This window comes from Pseudomyrmex gracilis, unplaced genomic scaffold, assembly GCF_002006095.1.
Source record: "Pseudomyrmex gracilis isolate BER0280 unplaced genomic scaffold, ASM200609v1 scaffold_372, whole genome shotgun sequence".
Lineage (NCBI taxonomy): Eukaryota > Metazoa > Arthropoda > Insecta > Hymenoptera > Formicidae > Pseudomyrmex > Pseudomyrmex gracilis.
In genome coordinates, this window is record NW_018020956.1 from 12,791 (window position 1) to 38,041 (window position 25,251).

The 25,251-nt window shown below is 31.5% G+C and overlaps 1 protein-coding gene across 1 annotated transcript; it reads right to left on the reverse strand.

Moving 5' to 3' along the window:
- Positions 1 to 4,695: 4,695 nt before the first annotated feature.
- On the reverse strand, positions 4,696 to 7,118 carry LOC109860364 (zinc finger protein 675-like). Its single transcript, XM_020439386.1, has 7 exons — positions 7,094 to 7,118; positions 5,898 to 6,089; positions 5,648 to 5,821; positions 5,399 to 5,569; positions 5,150 to 5,320; positions 4,904 to 5,068; positions 4,696 to 4,824 (listed from the first exon to the last, which is right to left on the reverse strand). Exons 2-7 carry the CDS (start codon positions 5,949 to 5,951, stop codon positions 4,696 to 4,698), a joined length of 864 nt encoding a protein of 287 aa, XP_020294975.1. The 5' UTR covers positions 5,952 to 6,089; positions 7,094 to 7,118.
- Between the last annotated feature and the right edge of the window lie 18,133 nt (positions 7,119 to 25,251).

Here is a 25,251-nt window from a genome sequence, read left to right on the forward strand (position 1 = left end):
CAGAATGTTGCCGTTTATAATGGTATCTTAGATTTGACTTAGTTTTATATTTGTTATCGCATGTGTCACATTTGTACGGACGCAACGATGAATGAAGTGCTTCATGCTCAGTTAAGGTTCGTTTTGAACTCAAATGTTTATCACAGAACTTAAAAAGAATAATACACATTATTGTCACTTTGAGATATCAATGCGCAATATATTTGACGAATACAATCGGAAAACGTACTCGGCATTTAAAAGGGTGCTCACGAGAAGAATGAAGTTTTTTATGATGTGTCAAACTGTTCTTAAATTTATAACTTTTATCGCATTTGTCGCATTTATGCGGACGCAACGATGAATGAACTGTTTCATGGCTAGTTACATTTCTTTTTGTGTAAAAACGTTTATCACAGAACTTAAACAGAATAGTAAACATTATTGTTATTTTGAGAAATCACTGCGCAATATATTTGACGATTTTACAATCGGAAAACCTACTTGGCATTTATAAAGTTTCTCACGAGGAAGATGACGTTCATTATGGGATGGTAGACGTTCTTCAGGTTTAAAATTTCTTTCGCCTATGTCATAGTCATACGGACGCAACGATGAATGAACTATTTCATGGGCAGTCAATTTCTTTTTTACATAAAAACCATTATGACACACCTTAAAACGAATAGTAAACGTTATTGTTACTTTAAACAATCAATACGCGATATATTTGACGAATGCAATTCAAAAACTTACTTGACACCTATAAGGTTTTTCACTAGGAGGATGATTGTTAACTTGTTGCTCCATATTTCACTTACGTTGTAAAGTGTTTTTGAACGTGTGACATTTGTATGAATGCAATGATGAAAATGGACAGTTTTCTAAATATTCAAAGCGCATTATTATACAATAGGTACATAATAAATTTAGTGAAAGATAAACAGACTGAAAGAAAAAAAAAGAAGATTGAGGATAGACACAAAGAAAGTGATAAACAGAGTAAGAAAGAGATTACGTGACGGAGAACATTAAATATACTGTAGTGTATATACATAGTGTGTGACAGTTACCTTAAAGTCTCTCGTAGGCAGATAGGAGTAAACCTGAGTCGAAAAGACTTGAATCAAATTTTTCTATTACATTTAAGAAAGAAATAAGTATCGAATAAATCAAGCTGATCAGCGCTGACCTTTAGCTGGGCGGACCTTATTTTTCGACTCAGTTTTACTCCGTCTACTTGCTTCCGATAGATTTTAAAATACTTTAAATACTCGAACACTTTGTATATTTTCCTTACTTTGCGCACGAAACGTTTTCTGCTAGTTATGCTAATTTCATCAATAGATTGTTCTAAATTTTTTTGTTTCTCGTAATTTGTGCAAATCTATATCAATATGCGTAAACATTTTTAACTGAAGACTTCTATATATACATACGTGTGGTGTTTGGCAAAAAGTCGACTCCAGTGAGCAAAGAATTCTTTACGGAGATGAGTTCTACGAAGAACACGATATGTATACCTAAGAGCACAAGTGAAAACTAAACGTTTTCCACGCTGATATGTTATCGCAAACGGAACGAAAACCTCAGATGTAAACACAATCTTGTCCGAGGTATAAATATAAATAGATATAAATGTTATTGTATCGTGATTTGGTTTGTAGGAGACAGATAATATGTTACATGTAAGTAACGATATGTTGAAGTAACTTTGAAGATTATTTGAAAAAATAAATATAATAACATCTCAACTTTTTTTTAATTTTACTTTTTCAATGTTTATTCATAAAAATTCAAGTCCGTTCGGTTGTAAGTCGACTTTCATTTTGAATTAGTGAAATCGTTGTACTCCGTTACATATCGATTCTGAATGCGATGCTACTCAAAAAGCAAATGGTTCCTCTGCAATTAGATTCCGAGTATTTGGATGGTCCAGTAAGCGAATATGATCGGACACTTAAAGAAGAATAGAAAGAAACTTACATTTTACAGGTTAATCAGTTTAAGATAGGAAAGTCGATAGAGACTCGCGTTACACAAACTTGAGTTGCGATTAAAACAAAAGTAGATAAACCAAAGATGCGTACATGAAATTGAAAGTGATTTTGATAAAGACGCGTTTATTGTTACACACTCGTTATTTAAGTTGCGATCAGCACGCGCGCTGCCATTTCGCACATCTCGATAAATCAGCTTGTGGAGGTTTGAGACGAGCCCACGCAAACTATACAACGCGAATTTATACCCGCATTAATGTCCGCACTTTTGTCTCGTACCGCTTTATTACAGCTCTTGTCAATCATAATAACGATATTACGTTTTCCTTCGGTTGTTACAATATATATGTTTGCGATCAGCGTGTGCAAATATCTTCTCGCGTGATACCCTGTTTAGGTGGTTATGAAAAATAAATTTGCGTTCGCAGAAATTATTATTGTTACCACAATAAATAGTTCGCGATTTTTTTCTGTACTTATAAGATTCGCACGTTGTATTTGAAATACGAAATTTTCGTTACAATTTTAGTATTTAAAGTGGTATTTCGCATGACATACACACACTTTACACACAAATAGTTTTATAAAAATCGCTGCACTGATAATTATGGGATAATATTTACTTTATTTTAAGATTTACATTTGTGCAAACAGTACAATATTTTTATGTGGCGTCATACAATGTTAATCCGTAAAGTTTTGGCTGTTATTGTATCTTCGTCTCTTTTGTTACATAAAATTTTCTATTCGTTTGTTTTGTTACATAAAATTTTTTGATACTAAGAGATTTCGTATTTACGTATATATTCTTACATGTATTTTTAGATGTCGTTAAAATCAGCAAAGCTTTGTCTACAGTGGGTTTCGTAATGAGTAATATACGTTGCAGAGAGTGAAGTTCGACCTTTTACAAGAAATTTAAAAGTTTTTGTTTCAAGTCTGGCTTACGGTATTATTTACCGAGTTTTTACCTATTAAAGTTCTTCAATGAGACGGCGCGTATATAAAGTATGCAGGAGCGTCGCGCGCTGTGCTACTTATTGCACTTGTCCCGATTACATTGCTTCTGCTAAAACTTTATTCTACTATGTCACACTAGACACTACTTGAATAAATAAATAAATCACGTAGAAATTAATCAATTAATTGATTTATTTGAAAAAAGTAGTGATACATTGTACAAAATTAATGAATACATAAATAATTAATGTTAATTGTGTCTTTTTACGTTTTTATTATTTAAAGATTTAACTCATATACAGAAATAGATGAGTAATTATTAGTTAAATTAATTTACTTAGTTTATAAATAAATAAGTAATTTTAATTTAAAGTAATCTATTTTTTTACATAATAAAAACGTGAAAAGACACGTTTAACATTAATTAGTTATGTATTCATTAATTTTGGTCACTGTATCACTACTTTCTTGAAATAAATTGATTAGGTGATCAATTTCTACCTGGTTTTCTTTATTTTTTTATGTAGTATATAGTGTGACATAGAATGTAGGTTTAACAGAAGCAATCGAATCGGGACAAGTGCAAGGAGTAGCTCAACGAGTGATTACCTGCATACTTCGTATACGCGCCGTCTCATTGGAAAACTTTAATACTTAAAAACTCGGTACATAAATAATAGTTTAAGTCAAAAATGAAAAATGACCTGTGTGTTCAAAATGTTCTCTTCTTTCACTACTTGCACAGTTTACTCATCCTTACGGGACACTGTATATTTAGTACATAAGTTCGGATTCACTAATGTGAACTGAGTCAAATAGACATATATATTTATTTCGTTATACTTATCATAGAGAAACAGTTAACACTACATCCTGCAACAAATAATAAGCTTGAATGTATATGTGCGATATCAAAGTGTATGTATTAAAAACTTAATGTATAGTATAAACATATATTCCAAATGTATTATATGTGTATACATATGTCTGTATGTGTATGTGTATATATATATATATATATATTAAAATACATAATGTGAAAACAACACACTGGTATTATAATATTAGTTAATATATTACGTATTCATACATATAGTACATATATACATATAATACATCTATTACGAATATTCTTGAAAACTAAATAGAGGATATAGGCCAATGAGAGCATACGAACACCGTTGATGTAGTGTTGATTATGTAATAAGTTATTCTTCTATTAACAATATTTTTGATTGACGTCGGTCTTTTTTACAATTCTTATGTAATAACAAATCGCTGGGATCAATTTTGGTCACTTCTGGTTGTTAAAGGCAAGATCATGGTCAGGTGTTATTTTTAGTCACCGCAACGACGATCCTGTCTTTTCAAAGTGATAACAGCAACTTAATGTGATAAGAGTTGTGATTCGAGTTGCTGTTATCACTTGGTAAAGACAGGATCGTCGTTGCGTTGGCTGAAATTAACACTTGACCATGATCTTGCCTTTAAAAAACAGAACTGACCAAAATTGATTCCAGCGATTTGTTATTATATAAGAATTGTAAAAAAGACCGACGTCACTCAAGAATAATTTTAATAGAATAAAAAATTTCTAAATAATCAACGTTCCATCAATATGTTTATATGCTCTCAGTGGTTGATAATCTCTAAATTATTTTTGAAATTTGGAGCATCACATACTTTTTTCAGATTTATTACTGAAAACTTTCCTGGAACTTTTATACCTTTTTTTCTGTTTGCTGATTGTTTTTTTTTATGATACATCTTGTTTCTTAAACAGTACTCTTTTTTTATAACTTTCTTCGCATATATTACACGTGTAGTGAACACAAATTCCATATTTATCTTCCAGTATTTGTGACTCGAAAAAATTGCCACACACCTTAAAAAGAATAATACATATTATATTCACTTTAAGAAATCAGTGCAGTATGTTTTATTCATACATTCGAAAAACGTACTTGGCACTTAAAACGGTACTTAAAATGTCGTTTGATATGGAGTTTTAGATGTGTCTTGGTTGTAAAAGGTTGATCGCATATGGCACATTTGAACGGACGCAACGATGAAAGAACTGCTTGATGTTCAATTAAACTTCGTTTTGTACACAAACGGTTATCACATTTCTTAAAAAGAATACTACACATTATTGTCATTTTAAGAAATCAATACGCAATATATTTGACAACTACAATCGAAAAACGTACTTGGCACTCAATAGGTTTCTCAAGAGCAAAATGAAGTTTTTTATGGAATGTTAAATGCTTCTGAAGGTTAAAAGTTTTATCGCATATGTCACATTTATACGTACACAACGATGAATGAACTGCTTCATGTTCAGATAAACTTTGTTTTGTACACAAACGTTTCTCACATACCTTAAAAAGAATACTACACGTTGTCATTTTGAGAAATCAATACGCAATATATTTGACAAATACAATCGGAAAACATACTTGGTACTCATCAGGTTTTTCAAGACAAAAATGACGTTTACGATGGTGTATTAGACTTGTAGGAGTTTTAAACGTCTTATCGCAAATGTCACATTCATACGGACACAACGATAAATGAACTGCTTCATGTTCAATTAAACTTTGTTTTGTACACAAACGTTTCTCACATACCTTAAAAAGAATACTACACATTGTCATTTTGAGAAATCAATACGCAATATATTTGACAAATACAATCGGAAAACGTACTTGGCACTCATAAGGTTTCTCACACTCAGAATGATGACATTTAGAATGGTATATTAGATTTGCTTTAGTTGTAAACGTTTTATCGCATATGAGACATTTATACGGGCGCAACAATGAATGAACTATTTCATGGGCAGTTACTTGTTTTTTTGTCGAAAAACGGTTACCACATTTCTAAAAATGTATAGCATATTGTCTCTTTGACAAATTAATGCGCAATATATTTGAAGAATGCAATCGAAAAACGTACCTGACATTTATAAGGTTTTTTACGAGAAGAATGATTGTTAACTTGTCGCTCCATATTTCACTTACGTTGAAAAGTTGTTTTGCACGTGTCACAATCGTATGGACGCAATGACGAAAATTGACAGTTTTACAAAAATTGAAATCGCATTATTATACAATAGGTACGTGATAAATTTAGTAAAAGGTAAACAGCCTGAAAAAAAAAAAAAATAAGATTCAGGATAGACAGAAAGAAAGTGAGAAACAGAGCAAGGGAGAGATTACGTGAGAGAGAACATTAAGTATACTTTAGTGTATATACACAGTTTCTGACAATTACCTTAAAGTCTTTCGGAGGCAGGTAGGAGTAACACTGAGTCGAAAATTCTTGAATAAATTTTTTCTATTACATATAATACAGGAATAATTTTTGCATCAATCAAGCTAATCAGCGCCGACCTTTAGCTGGGCGGACCTCAGTGAGCCTAGCACCTGGTGTGCGTGAGAGCTTCGCGCGGCTCACTGACATGCGCCTGGCTAACAGACGGCGTTGATTGGCTTGATTTATTCAATAATTACTTTTTTAATATATATATATATATATATATATATATATATATATATATATATATATATATATATATATATATATATATATATAAATTTATGTAATAGAAAAAACTGGTTTAGCATCACTTTTCGACTCAGTTTTACTTCTTCTCTCTGCCTACGAGAGATTTTAAAATACTTGTTGAACACCTTGTATATTTTCCTTTCTTTGCGCACGAAACGTTTTCTGCTAGTTTCGGTAATATCATCAGTAGACTGTTCTAAATACTTTTGTTTCTCGTACTCTGAGCAAATCTTTATCAATATTCATAAACATTTTTAACTGAAGACTTATATATATACATACGCGTGGCGTTTGACAAGCAGTGAGCAAGGAATCATTTACGGAGAAGATTTCTACAAAGAACACGATGTGTATACGTCAGAGCACAAGAGAAAACTAAACGTTTAGCTCGTTGATATGTTATCGCAAACGGAACGAAAGCCTAAAACGTAAACACGATCTCGTCCTAGGTATAAATATAAATAGATAGAAGTGTTATTGTATCGTGACTTGGTGTGTAGGGAAGACAGATAATATGTTACATGTAGGTACCAATGTGGTGAAGTAACTTTGACGATTATTTGAAAAAAAAAAAATATACTAACACCTCAACTTGGTTTTTAATTTTACTTTTTCAATGCTTATTAATAAAAATTCACAATCGGTCGGCCGTAAGTCGAATTTCATTTTCAATTATTGAAATCATTGTACTTCGTTACACATCTATTCTGAATGCGATGCTACTGAAAAAGCAAATGGTTTCTCTGCAAATACATCTCGAGCCTTTCGATGGTCCAGTAACGAATACGATCAGGCACTTAAAGAAGAATCGAAAGAAACTGAAACCTAACAGGTTAATCGGTTAACGATACGAAAGTCGGGAGACTCGCGTTACACAAATTTGAGTTGCAATTACAACAAAGTACATAAAAAAAAGATGCGTATTTGAAATCGAAAGTGATCTTGATAAACACGCGGTTACCGTTACGCACTCCTTATTTAAGTGGCGAGCGCTGCCATTTCGCACACCACATCTCGATACATCGGTTCGTGGGGGGTTGAGACGAGTTCACGCGAACTATACAACGCGAATTTATACCCGCATTAATGTCCGCTTTTTTCTACTGCTTTATCAGAGCTCTTGTTTGCTAATTTATGAAATTTGCTCGCGGCAGTAATCATAATATCACGTTTTACTTCGGTTGTTGCAATATATATATTTGTGATCAGCGCGTGCAAATGTCTTTTTGCACGACAACTTTTTTAGGTGGTTATAAAAAAGAAATTCGCGTGCGCAGAAAGTATTATTATTAGCGCAATAAATATTCCACGATTTTTTTCTATAAGTGTTTGATTCGCACGTTGTATTTAAATTACGAAATTTTTGTTAAATTTTTATTTAAAGTAGAGGTTTGCATGACATACACACACTTTACACACAGGTATTTTTATAAAAATCGTTGCAGAGATAATTGTTGGATACTATTTACTTTATTTTATCATTTAAATGTGTGCAAACAGTAGAATATTTTTATGTTGCGTCATACAATATTATTCCGTAAAGTTTTGGATGTTATTGTTTCTTCGTCTTTTTTGGTACATAAAAATTTTTATTCGTTTTTTTTGTTCCATAAAATTTTCTGATACTAAGAGATTTCGTATTTGCGGGTATATTCTTGCATGCATTTTTGGATGTCGGTGAAATCAGCAAAGCTTTGTCTACAGAGTGTCCCGTAATGAGTAAAAAATCTTGCAGGGAGTGAATTTCGAACTTTTACAAGGAATGTAAAAGTTTCTTTTTTATTTTTGGTTTAGATTAGTATTTACCGAGTTTGTAACTATTAAAGTTCTTCAACGAGACAGCGCGTATATAAAGTATGCAGGAGCGTCGCGCGATGTGCTCCTTACACTCCTTACACTTGTCTCGATTACATGTCTTCTGTTAAAACTTCATTCTACTATGTCACACTGGATACTACATGTATAAATCAATAAAGACAGGTAGACATTAATCAACTAACTGATTTATTTGAAAAAAGTAGTGATAGATTGTCCGAAATTACTGAATACATAAATAATTAATGTCAATCGTGTCTTTTTACGTTTTTATTATTTAAAAAAATAACTCATGAACATAAATAGATGAGTTCTTCTTATTTAAATTAATTTACTTTTTTTTAGAAATAAATAAGTATTTCTAATTTAAAATAATTAAGTTTTTTAAATAATACTACCATTAGAAGACGTGATTAACAGTAATTATTTATGTATTTATTAATTTTGTACACTTTATCACTAATTTTTTCAAATAAATAAATTAGTCGAGTAGATTTTACCTTCTTATTTATTTCTTCATGTGTTATCTAGTTTGACATAGTAGAATGAAGGTTTACCAGAAGCAATCGAATCGGGACAAGTGCAAGGAGTAGCTTAACAAGCGACGCTTCTGCATATTACGTATATGCGCCGTCTCATTAAGAAACTTTAATAGCTAAAAACTCGGTATTTAAATAATGGTCTAAGCCAAAAATGAATATTGAACTGTTTGTCCAAAATTTTATCTTCTTTCACTTCTTGCACAGTTTACTCATCATTACGGGACACTGTATATTTAGTACATAAGTTCGGATTCACTAATGTGAACTGAGTCAAATAGACAGATATATTTATTTCGATATACTTATCATAGAGAAACATTTAATACTACATCCTGCAACAAATAATAAACTTAAATATATATGTGCGATATCACAGATCGATATCAAAGTGTATATGTAGTAAAAACCTAATATATAGTATAAACATATATTCCAAATGTATTATATGTGTATATATATGTATCTACATGTATGTATTATAGAAATATATATATATTTGTATATATTTATATATATAATAATATAATAATATATATAAATATTTTTATATATACATGGTGTCCCAGAATTGGTTTAACATCTCTCGTAGGCAAATAGAAGGAATAAAACTGAATCGCAAAGTCCTATACTCTTTTGCTAGATTCGCAATAGTTACTGAGATTTTAATTAACAAAGATCCGCGAATAAGCATGCATCGGACTGTTTTACGCGTGTAAGACAGCCCAGTGCGCTTTGCGCGCTAACAGTGTACCCATAGCGACATATGGGAGGAGCTACTATAACAGCATATACTAGTACATATACATATTAAAATGTAATTGTGCGAAGCGCGCCGGGCTGTCCTCCGCGCGTGAGACAGCCTGATGCACGCTTATTCGCGGATATTTGTTAATTAAAATTTCAGTAACTATTGCGAATCTAGCAAAATGGTATAGGACTTTTCGACTCAGTTTTATTCCTTCTACCTGCCTACGAGAAATGTTAAATCAATTCTGGGACACTCTGTATATATATATTAAAATACATAATGTTAAAACAAAACACTGGTATTATACTATTAGTACATATATTACATGTATATACATACTTTACATATATACATATAGTACATTTATTACGAATATGATTGAAAACTAATTAGAGGGTATAGGCCAATGAGAGCATATAAACACGGTTAATGTAGTGTTGATTATTAAGTAATTTAGTCTTTTATTAACATTATTCTTGATTGACGTTTCGACCGTCGTATTCGATCTTTTTCAACATTTTTATAAATTAACAACTTAATGGGATTAATTATGATCAGTTCTGTTTTTTAAAAGCAAAATCATGGTCAGTTGTTACTTCCAGTCAATGCAACGACGATCCTGTTTGTACTTTAAAAGTGATACCAACTACTTATTGTGATAAGGGCAACTGATTCCTGTTGCTGTTATCACTTTTAAAGACAGGATCGTCATGGCGATGAATCANAGTAACAACTGACCATGGTCGTGCCTTTAAACTCAGAACTGACCATAAGTGATCTCAGCGATTTGTTATTATATAAGGATTTTGAAAAAGACCGAATACGACGGTCGAACCGTCAATGACGAATAATGTAAATAGAATAATAAATTACTAAATCATCATCACTACATCAACCGTGTTTATATGCTCTCATTGATTGATATTCTCTAATTATTTTTGAAATTTGGAGCATCACATACTTTATTCAGATTTATTACTGAAAACCTTACTAGAACTTGTATACCTTTCCTTTTCTTTGCAGATTGTTTTCTTCATGATACATCTTGTTTCTCAAAAATTATTTTTTTTTTTAAACTTTTTTCGCATATATTATGTGTAGTGAACACAACTTCTACGTTGATCTGTCTGTATTTGTGACTTAAAAAAATTACCTCACACCTTACAAAGTATAATACATATTATCTTCACTTTAAGAAATCAGTGCAGTATATTTTATTACTACATTCGAAAAACGTACTTGGCACTGATAAGGTTTCTCAGAATCTGAATGAACAACTATATAATGGTATCTTCGATTTGCGTTAGTTTCAAACCTTTTTCCGCATTTGTCACATTTGTACGGACGCGACAATGCATGAAGTGCTTCATGGGTTTTTAATTGGTGTATTCTCCAAAACTTTTTATTACATTCCTTAAATAGAATAGTAAACATTATTGTCACTTTAAGGAATCACTGCGCAATATATTTGACGAATTCAATCGGAAAACGTACTCGGCACTGATAAGGTTTCTCAGAATCAGAATGAGAAAGTTTATAATGATATCTTAGGTTTCCTCTAGTTTTATACGTTTTATTGCATTTGTCACATTTGTACGGACGCGACGATGAATGAACTGCTTCATGGTCTGTTAAATGGCCTTTTGTCCAAAATTTTCTATCACATTCCTTAAAAAGAATAGTAAACATTATTGTCACTTTGAGATATTAATGCTCAATATATTTGACGAATACAATCGGAAAACGTACTCGGCACTGATAAGGTTTCTCAGAATCAGAATGAGAAACATTATAATGGTATCTTAAATTTGCCTTAGTTTTATACGTGTTATCGCATTTGTTGCATTTATGCGGACGCAACGATGCATGAACTGTTTCATGGTCAGTTACTTCTTGTTTTGTGTTAAAACGTTTATCACAGAACTTAAAAAGAATAATACACATTATTGTCACTTTGAGAAATCAATGCGCAATATATTTGACGAATACAATCGGAAAACGTACTTGGCACTGATAAGGTTTCTCATAATCAGAATGTTGACCTATATAATGGTATCTTAGAGTTGCCTTAGTTTTAAACATTTTTTTGCATTTGTCACATTTGTACGGACGCGACGATGAATGAAATGCTGCATGGATTGTTAAGTGGTGTTTTCTCCAAAACTTTTTATCACATTCCTTAAAAAGAATAGTAAACATTATTGTCACTTTAAGAAATCACTGCGCAATATATTTGACGAATACAATCGGAAAACGTACTTGGCACTGATAAGGTTTCTCATAATCAGAATGTTGAACTATATAATGGTATCTTAGAGTTGCGTTAGTTTTAAACATTTTTTTGCATTTGTCACATTCGTACGGGAGCAACGATGAATGAAGTGCTTCATGCTCAGTTAAGTTTCGTTGTGACGTCAACTGTTTCCCACAGAACTTAAAAAGAATAATACACATTATTGTCATTTTGAGAAATCAATGCGCAATATATTTGACGAATACAATCGAAAAACTTACTTGACACCTATAAGGTTTCTCACAAGAAGGATGAATTGTAATTTGTTGCTCCATATTTCACTTACGTTGAAAAGTTGTTTTGCACGTGGTACAATCGTATGGACCCAATGACGAAAATGGACAGTTTTATAAATATTCAAATCGCATTATTATACAATAGGTATATGATAAATTTAATGCAAGATAAACAGACTGCAAGAAAAAAAAATAAGATTGAGGATAGACAAAAAGAAAGTGAGAAACAGAGTAAGAAAGAGATTACGTGAGAGAGAACATTAAGTATACTTTAGTGTATATACAGAGTGTCCGACAATTACATTAAAGTCTGTCGGAGGCATGTTGGAGGAAAACTGAGTTTACTAGTTTTGACTCAATTTCTTCTATTTCATATAATAAAGGAATAATTATTCAATAAATTAAGTTAATTAGCGCTGATCTTTAGCCGGTCGGATTTTAGTGAGCCGCGCGTCTGGTGTGCGTGATTGCTTTGCGCGGCTCACTGACATGCGCCCGGCTAAAATTCGGCGTTGATTGGTTTTATTTATTCAATAATTCTTCTTTTAATATATATATATATTTATATATATTACAATATATACATATATATATATGTATATATATATATATATTTATATATATATGTAATAGAAGAAAATGGTTCAGTTTCACTTTTCGACTCTGTTTTACTTCTTCTATCTGCCTATGAGAGAGTTTAAAATAATTGTCGAACACCTTGTATATTATCCTTACTTTGCGCACGAAACGTTTTCTGCTAGTTACGGTAATATCATCAATAGACTGTTCTAAATTCTTTTGTTTCTCGTAATCTGAGCAAATCTTTATCACTATGCGTAAACATTTTTACCTGAAAAGTTATATATATACATACGTGTGGCGTTTGATAAACAGGCGAGCAAGTAATCATATACGAAGAAGATTTTTATGAAGAACACGATGTTTATACCTAAGAGCACAAGAGAAAACTAAACGCTTACCTCGCTGATATGTTATCGCAAACGGAACGAACACCTAAGACGTAAACACGATCTCGTCCTAGGTATAAATATAAATAGGTAGAAATGCTATTGTGTCCTGACTTTGTGTGTAGGGAAGACAGATAGTATGTTACATGTAACTAACGATATGGTGAAGTGACTTTGAAGATTATGTGAAAAAAAAAAAGCTAATAACACCTCAATTTTTTTTTTATTTTACTTTTGCAATGGTTATTTATAACAAGTCAAATTTGGTCGGTCGTAAGTCGAATTTCATTTTTAAATATTGACATCCTTGTACTTTGTTACAGATCGGTTCTGAATGCGATGCTTATGAAAAAGCAAATGGTTTTTCTGCAAATAGATCTCGAGTTTTTCGATGGTCCAGTAACAAATACGATCAGACACTTAAAGAAGAATCGAAAGAAACTGAAACCTAACAGGTTAATCGGTTTACGATAGGAAAGTCGGGAGACTTGCGTTAAACAATTCTGACTTGCAATTAAAACAAGTTACGTAAAAAAAAGATGCGTATTTGAAATCGAAAGTGATCTTGATAACCACGCGGTTACCGTTACGCACTCCTTACTTAAGTGGCGAGCGCTGCCGTTTCGCACACCACATCTCGATACATCGGTTCGTGGGGGGTTGAGACAAGTTCACGTGAACTATACAACGCGAATTTATACCCGCATTAATGTCCGCTTTTTTCTATTGCTTTATCAGAGCTCTTGTTTGCTAATTTATGAAATTCGCTCGAGGCAGTAATCATAATATCACGTTTTACTTCGGTTGTTGCGATATATATGTTTGTGATCAGCGCGTGCAAATGTCTTTTTGCATGACAACTTGTTTAGGTGGTTATAAAAAAGAAATTTGCGTGCGCAGAAATTATTATTATTAGCGCAATAAATATTCCGCGATTTTTTTCTATAATTGTTAGAATCGCACGTTGTATTTAAGTTACGAAATTTTCGTTAAATGTTTATTTAAAGTAGAGGTTTGCATGACATACACACACTTTACACACAGGTATTTTTATAAAAATCGTTGCACAGATAATTGTTGGATACTATTTACTTTAATTATTTATTATTTAAATGTTTGCAAACAGCAGAATATTTTTATGTTGAGTCATACAATGTTATTTTGTAAAGTTTTGGATGTTATTGTTTCTTCGTCTTTTTTGTTACATAAAATTTTTTATACGTTTCTTTTGTTCTATAAAATCTTCTGATACTAAGAAATTTCGTATTTACGGGTATATTCTTGCATGCATTTTTGGATGTCGGTGAAATCAGCAAAGCTTCGTCTACAGAGTGTCCTGTTATGAGTAGTAAACCTTGCAGGGAGTGAATTTTGAACTTTTACAAGAAATGTAAAAGTTACTTTTTCATTTCTGGCTTAGATTAGTATTTACCGAGTTTGTAACTATTACAGTTTTTCAACGAAACAGCGCGTATACAAAGTATGCAGGAGCGTTGAGCGATGTGCTCTTTACACTCCTTACACTTGTCTCGATTACATGTCTTCTGTTAAAACTTCATTCTACTATGTCACACTGGATACTACATGAATAAATCAATAAAGACAGGTAGACATTAATCAACTAACTGATTTCTTTGAAAAAAGTAGTGATACATTGTCCGAAATTACTGAATACATAAATAATTAATGTCAAACGTGTCTTTTTACGTTTTTATTATTTAAAAAAATAACTCATGAACATAAATAGACTAGTACTTCTTATTTAAATTAATTTACTTTTTTTTAGAAATAAATAAGTATTTCTAATTTACAATAATTAAGTTTTTTAAATAGTACTACCAGTAGAAGACATGATTAACAGTAATTATTTATGTATTCATTAATTTTGTACACTTTATCACTAGTTTTTTCAAATAAATAAATTAGTTGAGTAGATTTTACCTTCTTATTTATTTCTTCATGTGTTATCTAGTGTGACATAGTAGAATGAAGGTTTACCAGAAGCAATCGAATCGGGACAAGTGCAAGGAGTAGCTCAACAAGCGACGCTTCTGCATATTACGTATATGCGCCGTCTCATTAAAAAACTTTAATAGCTAAAAACACGGTATTTAAATAATGGTCTAAGCCAAAACTGAATATTGAACTGTTTGTCCAAACTTTTATCTTCTTTCACTTCTTGCACAGTTTACTCATCATTACGGGACACGGTATATTTAGTACATAAGTTCGGATTCACTAATGTGAATTGAGTCAAATAGACAGATATATTTATTTCGATATATCTATCATAGAGATAACATTTATTACTACATCCTGCAACAAATAATAAACTTTAATATATATGTGCGATATCACAGTGTATGTAGTAAAACCCTAATATATAGTATAAACATAAATTCCAAATGTATTATATGTGTATATATATGTATGTACATGTATGTAAATATATATTTATTTATATTTTTAATAATATAATAATATATATCAATATTTATATATATATATATAGTAAAATACATACTGTGAAAACAAAACACTGGTATTATACTATTAGTACATATATTACATGTATATACATACATTACATATATATATATATATAGTATCTTTATTACGGATATGATTGAAAACTAATTAGAGGGTATAGGCCAATGAGAGCATGTAAACACGGTTAATGTAGTGTTGATTATTTTGTAATTTAGTCTTTCATTAACATTATTCTTGATTGACGTTTCGACCGTCGTATTCGATCTTGTTCAACATTTTTATAAAATAACAATTTAATGGGATTAATTATGGTCAGTTCTGATTTTTAAAAGCAAAATTATGGTCACTTGTTACTTCCAGTCAATGCAACGACGTTCCTGTTTTTACAAAGTGATACCAACAACTTATTGTGATAAGGGCAACTGATTTCTGTTGCTGTTGTCTCTTTTAAAGACAGGATCGTCATGGCGATGAATCAAATTAACAACTGACCATGGTCTTGCCTTTAAAAACCAGAACTGACCACAATTGATTTCAGCGATTTGTTATTATATAAGGATTTTGAAAAAGACCGAATACGACGGTCGAAACGTCAATGACGAATAATGTAAATAGAATAATAAATTACTAAATCATCAACACTACATCAACCNAATAATGTAAATAGAATAATAAATTACTAAATCATCAACACTACATCAACCGTGTTTATATGCTCTCATTGGTTGATATTCTCTACTTATTTTTGCAGTTTGGAGCAACACATACTTTATTCAGATTTATTACTGAAAACCTTACTAGAACTTGTATACCTTTTTTTTTCTTTGCAGATTGTTTTCTTCATGATACATCTTGTTTCTCAAAAATTATTTTTTTTTTTTACATTTTTTTGCATATATTATGTGTAGTGAACACAAATTCTACGTTGATCTCTCTGTATTTGTGACTTAAAAAAATTACCTCACACCTTAAAAAGTATAATACATATTATCTTCACTTTAAGAAATCAGTGCAGTATATTTTATTACTACATTCGATAAACGTACTTGGCACTGATAAGGTTTCTCAGAATCAGAATGAACAACTATATAATGGTATCTTAGATTTGCCATAGTTTCAAACCTTTTTCCGCATTTGTCACATTTGTACGGAAGCAACGATAAATGAAGTGCTTCATGGTTATTTAACCTTTGTTTTGAACTCAAATGTTTCCCACAGAACTTAAAAAGAATGATACACATTATTGTCATTTTGAGAAATCAATGCGCAATATATTTGACGAATACAATCGGAAAACGTACTCGGCACTTATAAGGTGTCTCAGAATCAGCATGATGAACTTTATAATGGTTTCTTAAAATTTCCTTAGTTTTATATTTGTGATCGCATTCGTTGCATTTATGCGGTCGCAACAATGAATGAACTGTTTCATGGTTAGTTACTTTTTGTTTTGTGTAAAAACGTTTATCACAGAACTTAAAAAGAATAATACACATTATTGTCATTTTGAGAAATCAATGCGCAATATATTTGACGAATACAATCGAAAAACGTACTTGGCACTGATAAGGTTTTTCAGAATCAGAATGTTGAACTAAATAATGGTATCTTAGATTTGCCTTCGTTTTAAACATTGTTTTGCATTTGTCACATTTGTACGTGTGCAACGATGAATGAAGTGCTTCATGGTTATTTAAACTTCGTTTTGAACACAACTGTTTCCCACAGAACTTAAAAAGAATAATACACATTATTGTCATTTTGAGAAATCATTGCGCAATATTTTTGACGAATACAATCGAAAAACGTACTTGACACCTATAAGGTTTCTCACAAGAAGAATGACTGGTAACTTGTTGCTCCATATTTCACTTACGTTGAAAAGTTGTTTTGCACGTGGCACAATCGTATGAACGCAATGACGAAAATGGACAGTTTTATAAATATTCAAATCGCAGTATTATACAATAGGTATATGATAAATTTAGTGCAAGATAAACAGACTGAAAGAAAAAAAAATAAGATTGAGGATAGACAGAAAGAAAGTGAGAAACAGAGCAAGGGAGAGATTACGTGAGAGAGAACATTAAGTATACTTTAGTGTATATACACAGTTTCTGACAAGTACCTTAAAGTCTTTCGGAGGCAGGTAGGAGTAAAACTGAGTCGAAAAGTGATGCTGAACCATTTTTTTCTATTACATATATATATATATATTATATATATATATATAGCCAATCAACGCCGATCTTTAGCCGGACGGATTTCAGTAAGCCGCGCGTCTGGTGTGCGTGATTGCTTCGCGCGTCTCACTGACATGCGGCCAGCGAAAAGTCGGCGTTGATTGGTTGTAGTTATTCAATAATTACTCTTTTAATATTTATATATGTATATATATATATGTATATATAATAGAAAAAAATGATTCACCATCACTTTTTGACTCAGTGGTACTCCTTTTACCTGTCTACGAGAGATTGTAAAATAATTGTCGACCACTTTGTATATTTTCCTTACTTTGCGCACGAAACGTTTTCTGCTATTTACGGTAATATCATCAATAGACTGTTCTAAATTCTTTTGTTTCTCGTAATTGGAGGAAATTTTTATCAATATGCGTAAACATTTTTAACTGAAGACTTATATATATACATACGTATGGCGTTTGCCAAACAGTGAGCAAGTAATCTTTTACGGAGAAGATTTCTACACAGAACACGATGTGTATACGTAAGAGCACAAGAGAAAACTAAACGTTTTGCTCGTTGATATGTTATCGCAATCGAAAACCTAAGACGTAAACACTATCTCGTCCTATAGGTATAAATATAAATAGATAGAAATGTTTTTGTATCGTAACTTGGTATGTAGGAAAGACAGATAATATATTACATGTAAGTAACAATATGGTGAAATAACTGTGACGATTATTTGAAAAAAAACAAAATATAATAACACCTCAACTTGGTTTTTAAGTCTACTTTTTCAATACTTACTCATAAAAATTTACATTTGGTCGGTCGTAAGTCGAATTTCATTTTCAATTATTGAAATCAATGTACTTCGTTACACATCTATTCTGAATGCGATGCTACTGAAAAAGCAGATGGTTTCTCTGCAAATAGATCTCGGGCATTTGGATGGTCTAGTAAGCGAATACAATCGGACACTTAAAGAAGAATAGAAAGAAACTGAAACCTAACAGGTTAATCGGTTTACGATAGGAAAGTCGTGAGACTCGCGTTACACAAACTTGAGGTACGAGGAAAACAAATTAGATAAAACAAAGATGCGTACATGAAATTGAAAGTGATCTTGACACACTCGTTATTTAAGTGGCGATCAGCACGCGCGCTGCAATTTCGCACACCACATCTCGATACATCAACTTGTGGAGGGATGAGACGAGCCCACGCAAACTATATAACGCGAATTTATACTTGCAGTAATGTCCGCTTTTTTGTCTCGTACCGTTCTATCACATCTCTGGATTGCTAATTTATGAAATTCGCTCGCTGTAGTAATCATAATAACGATATCACGCCTTACTTTGGTTGTTGCAATATATATGTTTGCGATCAGCGCGTCCAAATGTCTTCTCGCGCGATACTTTGTTTAGGTGGTTATGAAAAAGAAATTCGCGTGCGCAGATGTTATTATTATTAGCGCAATAAATATTCCGCGATATTTTTCCATAATTATTAGATTCGCAGTAGTATTTGAAATACATTGTCTTTAAAGTTTTATTTTAAGTGGAGTTTTGCATGACATACACACACTTTACACACAAGTAGTTTATAAAAATCGCTGCACAGATAATTATTGGATACTAATTACTGTATTTTAAGATGTAAATTTGTGCAAAAAAAACAATATTTTTATGTTGCGTCATACATTGTTAGTTTGTAAAGTTTTGGATGTTATTATTTTTGCGTCTCTTTTGTTACATAAAATTTTTTATTCGTCTTTTTTGTTACATAAAATCTTCTGATATTAAGAGATTTCGTATTTACGTGTATATTCTTGCATGCATTTTTGGATGTCGGTGGAATCAGCAAAGCTTCGTCTACAGGGTGTTCCGTAATGAGTAGTCAACTTTGCAGAGAGTGACTTTCGACCTTTTACAAGAAATTTATAAATTCCTGTTTCAATTTTGGTTTAGAGTATTATTTACCGAGTTTTTAACTAGTAAAGGTTTTCAATGAGACGGTCTCGTATATAAAATATGCAGGAGCGTCGCGCGCTGTGCTATTTGTTGCACTTTTTCCGAGTACATTGCTTCTGGTAAAATTTCATTCTACTATGTCACACGAAATATTACATGAAAAAATAAACAAAACCAAGTAGAAATCAATCCCTTAATTAATTTATTTCAAAAAAGTGATACATTGTACAAAATTAATGAATACCTAAATAATTACTGTTAATTGTGTTTTTTTTACGTTTTTATTATTTAAAGAAATAGTTCTACCTGGTTTTATTTAGTTTTTCATGTAGTATCTAGTTTGACATAGTAAAATGAAAGTTTAACAGAAGCAATCGAATCGGAACAAGTGCAAGGACTAGCTCAAGGAGCGACGCTTTTGCATACTTCGTATTCAGGCCGTCTTATTGGGGAACTTTAATAGTTAAAAACTCGGTACATAAATAATGGTCTAAATTAAAAATGAATAATGAACTGTTTTTTTAACATTTTCTAATATCTCATTTCTTGCACAGTTTACTCATCATTACAGGACACTGTATATTTAGTACATAAGTTCGGATTCACTACTGTGAACTGAGTCAAATAGACATATATATTTATTTCGTTATACTTATCATAGAAAACAGTTGATACTTCATCCTGCAACAAATAATAAACTTTAATATATATGCGCGATATCACAGTGCGATATCAAAGCGTATGTATAAAACACACCTACTATATAGTATAAACATATATTTCAAATGTATTATATGTGTATATATATGTATGTATGTGTATGTATAAATATATATATTTATATATATATATATATAATAAAATACATAATGTAATATCAGACTACTGGCATTATACTATTAGTTCATATATTACATATATATACATACATTACATATATACATATAATACACTTCTTACGAATTTTATTGAAAACTAATTAAAGGATACAGACCAATGAGAGCATATAAACACAGTTGATGTAGTGTTGAGTTATTTAGTAATTTATTATTCTGTTAACATTATTCTTGATTGACGTTTCGATCGTCGTAGTCGGGTTTTTTTTTAATTCTTATATAATAACAAATCGCTGGGATCAATTACGGTCAGTTGTGTTTTTTAAAGGCAAGATTATGGTCCGTTGTTAATTTCAGTCACCGCAACGACGATCCTGTCTTTTCAAAGTGATAACAGGAACTTACTGTGATAAGAGCAACTGATTCCAGTTGTCACTTGGTAAAAACAGGATCGTTTTGGCGTTGACTGAAATTAACAAGTGACCATGATCTTGGTTTTAAAAATCAGAACTGACCGTAATTGATCCATGCAATTTGTTATTATATAAGGATTTTGAAAAACAACGAATACGACGGTCAAAACGGCAATCAAGAATAAAGTTAATAGAATAATAACTTCCTAAATAAACAATACTACAGCAATCGTGTTTATATGCTTTCATTGGTTGATACTTTCTAGTTATTTTTGAAATTCGCAGCATCACATACTTTATTCAGATTTATTACTGAAAACCTTACTGGAACTTTTATACCTTTCCTTCTCTTTGCTAATTGTTTTTTTTATGATACATCTTGTTTCTCAAAAAGTACTCTTCTTTTATAACTTTCTTCGCATATATCACATGTATAGTGAACAGAAATTCCATATTTATCTTCCAGTATTTGTAACTCGAAAACTTTACCACACATCTTAAAAAGAATAATACATATTATATTCACTTTAAGAAATCAGTGCAGTATATTTTATTAATACATTCGAACAACGTACTTGGCACTTATAAGGATACGTAAAATGACGTTTGATATGGATTTTTAGATGTGTCTTGGTTTTAAGAGGTTGATCGCATATGGCACATTTGAACGGACGCAACGATGAATGACCTGCTTCTTGTTCAAGTAAACTGTGTTTTGTACACAAACGTTTCTCACTCACCTTACAAAAAAAATACACACTATTGTCATTTTAAGAAATCACTGCGCAATATATTCGACAAATACAATCGGAAAACGTACTTGGCACTCATAAAGTTTCTCAAGAGCAAAATGAAGTTTTCTATGGAAAATTAAATGCTTCTTAAGGGTAAAAGTTTCATCGCATATGTCACATTTATACAGACGCAACGATGAATGAACTGCTTCATGTTCAGTTAAACTTTGTTTTCTACACAAATGTTTCTTACATACCTTAAAAAGAATAATACACAGTGTCATTTTGAGAAATCAATACGCAATATATTTGACAAATACAATCAAAAAACGTACTTGGCTTTTATAAGGTTTCTTAAAATCAGAATGATGAAATTTAGAATGGTATATTAGATTTGCCTTAGTTTTAAATTTTTTCTCGCATATGTCACATTCATACGGACGCAACGATGAATGAACTATTTCATGGGCAGTTAATTTTTTTTTTGTCGCAAAACGTTTAGGACATTTCTAAAAAAGCATAGTACACTTTAGTATCACTTTGACAAATTAATGCGCAGTATATTCGACGAATGCAATCAGAAAACGTACTTGACACCTATAACGTTTCTCACAAGAAGGATGACTGGTAACCTGTTGCTCCATATTTCACTTACGTTGGAAAGTTGTTTTGCACGTGTCACAATTGTATGAACGCAATGATGACAATGGACAGTTTTATAAATATTCAAATTGCATTATTATCCAATAGGTACATAATAAATTTATTGAAAGATAAACAGACTGAAAGAAAAAAGAAGAATATTGAGGATAGACAAAAAGAAAGTGAGAAACAGAGTAAGAAAGAGATTACGTGATAGAGAACATTAAGTATACTTTAGTGTATATACAGAGTGTCCGACAATTACATTAAAGTCTGTCGGAGGCATGTAGGAGGAAAACTGAGTCTACAAGTCTTGACTCAATTTTTTCTATTTCATATAATAAAGGAATAATTATTGAATTTATCAAGCCAATCAACGCCGACTTTAGCCGGGCGCATGTCAGTGAGCCGCGCGTCTGTTGTGCGTGATTGTTTTGCCCGGCTCACTGACATGCGCCCGGCTAAAATTCGGCGTTGATTGGTTTTATTTATTTAATAATTACTCTTTTAATATATATATATATGTAATAGAAGAAAATGGTTCAGTTTCACTTTTTGACTCTGTTTTACTCCTTCTCTCTGTCTATGAGAGATTTTAAAATAATTGTCGAACACCTTGTATATTATTACTTTGCGCACGAAACGTTTTCTGATAGTTACGGTAATATCATCAATAGACTGTTCTAAATTTTTTTGTTTCTCGTAATCTGAGCAAATTTTTATCAATATGCGTAAACATTTTTAACTGTAGACTTATATATATACATACGTGTGGCGTTTGATAAACAAGTGAGCAAGTAATCATATACGGAGAAGATTTGTATGACGAACACGATGTGTATACCTAAGAGCACAAGAGAAAACTAAACGTTTACCTCGCTGATATGTTATCGCAAACGGAACGAAAACCTAAGACGTAAACACAATCTCGTCCTAGGTATAAATATAAATAGGTAGAAATGCTATTGTGTCGTGACTTTGTGTGTAGGGAAGACAGATAATATGTTACATGTAACTAACGATATGGTGAAGTGACTTTGAAGATTATTTGAAAAAAAGAAAAGATACTAACACCTCAATTTTTTTTTTACTTTTACTTTTGAAATGGTTATTCATAAACAGTCAATTTCGGTCGGTTGTAAGTCGAATTTCATTTTCAAGTATTGACATCATTGTACTCTGTTACAGATCGGTTCTGAATGCGATGCTAGTGGAAAAGCAAATGGTTCCTTTGCAAATAAATCCCTAGCATTTAGATGGTCCAGTAAGCGAATACGATCGGACAATTAAAGAAGAATAGAAACAAACTAAAACCTACCAGGTTAATCGGTTTACGATAGGAAAGTCGGGAGACTCGCGTTACACAAATTTGAGTTGCGATTAAAACAAATTACATAAAAAAAAGATGCGTCCATGAAATCGAAAACGATCTTGACAAACACGCGTTTACCGTTACACATTTGTTACTTAAGGGGCGAGCGGCACGCGCACTGCCATTTCGCACACCACATCTCGATACATCGGTTCGTGGAAGGTAGAGACGAGCCCACGCGAACTATACAACGCGAATTTATACCTGCATTAATGTCCGCTGTTTTCTCTTGTACTGCTTTATCAGAGTTCTTGATTGCTAATTTATGAAATTCGCTCGCGGCAGTAATCATAATAACAATATCACGTTTTCCTTCGGTTGTTGCAATATATATGTTTGTGATCAGCACGTGCAAATGTCTTTTTGCATGACAACTTGTTTAGATGGTTATGAACAAGAAATTCGCGTGCGCAGAAATTATTATTTTTATTAGAGCACTAAATATTCCGCGAATTTTTTTTTATAATTGTTAGATTCGCACGTTGTATTTGAAATACGAAAGTTTCGGTAAAATTTTATTTAAAGTAGAGTTTTGCTTGACATACACACACTTTACACACAAGTATTTTTATAACAATCGCAGCACAGATAATTGTTGGATACTATTTACTTTATTTTATCATTTAAATGTGTGCAAACAGTAGAATATTTTTATGTTGCGTCTTACAATGTTATTCCGTAAAGTTTTGGATGTTATTATTTTTGCGTCTCTTTTGGTACATAAAATTTTTTATTCGTTTTTTTTGTTACATAAAATTTTCTATTTGTCTCTTTTGTTACATAAAATCTTCTGATACTAAGAGATTTTGTATTTACGTGTATATATTCTTGCATGCATTTTTGGATGTCGTTTAAATCAGCAAAGCTTCGTCTACAGAGTGTCCCGTAATGAGTAGTAAACCTTGCAGGTAGTGAATTTCGAACTTTTAAAAGGAATTTAAAAGTTTCTTTTTCATTTTTGGCTTATAGTATTATTTACCGCGTTTTTAACTATAAAATTTCTCGAATGAGACGGAGCGTATACAAAGTATGCAGGAGCGTCACGCGCTGTGCTACTCCTTACACTTGTCTCGATTACATTTCTTCTGTTAAAATTTTATTCTACTATGTCACACTGGATACTACATGAATAAATAAATAAAACCAGGACATTAATCACCTAACTGATTTATTTGAGAAAAGTAGTGATACATTGTCCGAAATTACTGAATACATAAATAATTAATGTCAATCGTGTCTTTTTACCTTTTTATTATTTCAAAAAATAACTCATGAACAAACATAAATAGATGAGTAAATCTTATTTAAATTAAGTTACTTTTTTTATACCTAAATAAGTATTTCAAGCTTAAATTAATTTATTTTTTTAAATAATATTACCATTAGAAGACACGATTAACATTAATTACTTAAATATTCATTATTTGTGTACAGTGTATCACTACTTCTTTCAAATGAATAAATTAGTTTAGTAGATTTCACCTGTTC

Coding starts and splice junctions, on each gene's coding strand:
- LOC109860364 (XM_020439386.1), bottom strand. CDS start 5,951: ATGGAGCGACAAGTTAACAATCATTCTTCTCGTAAAAAACCTTATAAA. Junction 5,069..5,149: donor AGAAACCTATTGAGTGCCAA/GTACGTTTTTCG, acceptor ATTCTTTTTAAG/AAATGTGATAACCGTTTGTG. Junction 4,825..4,903: donor AGTACCGTTTTAAGTGCCAA/GTACGTTTTTCG, acceptor ATTCTTTTTAAG/GTGTGTGGCAATTTTTTCGA.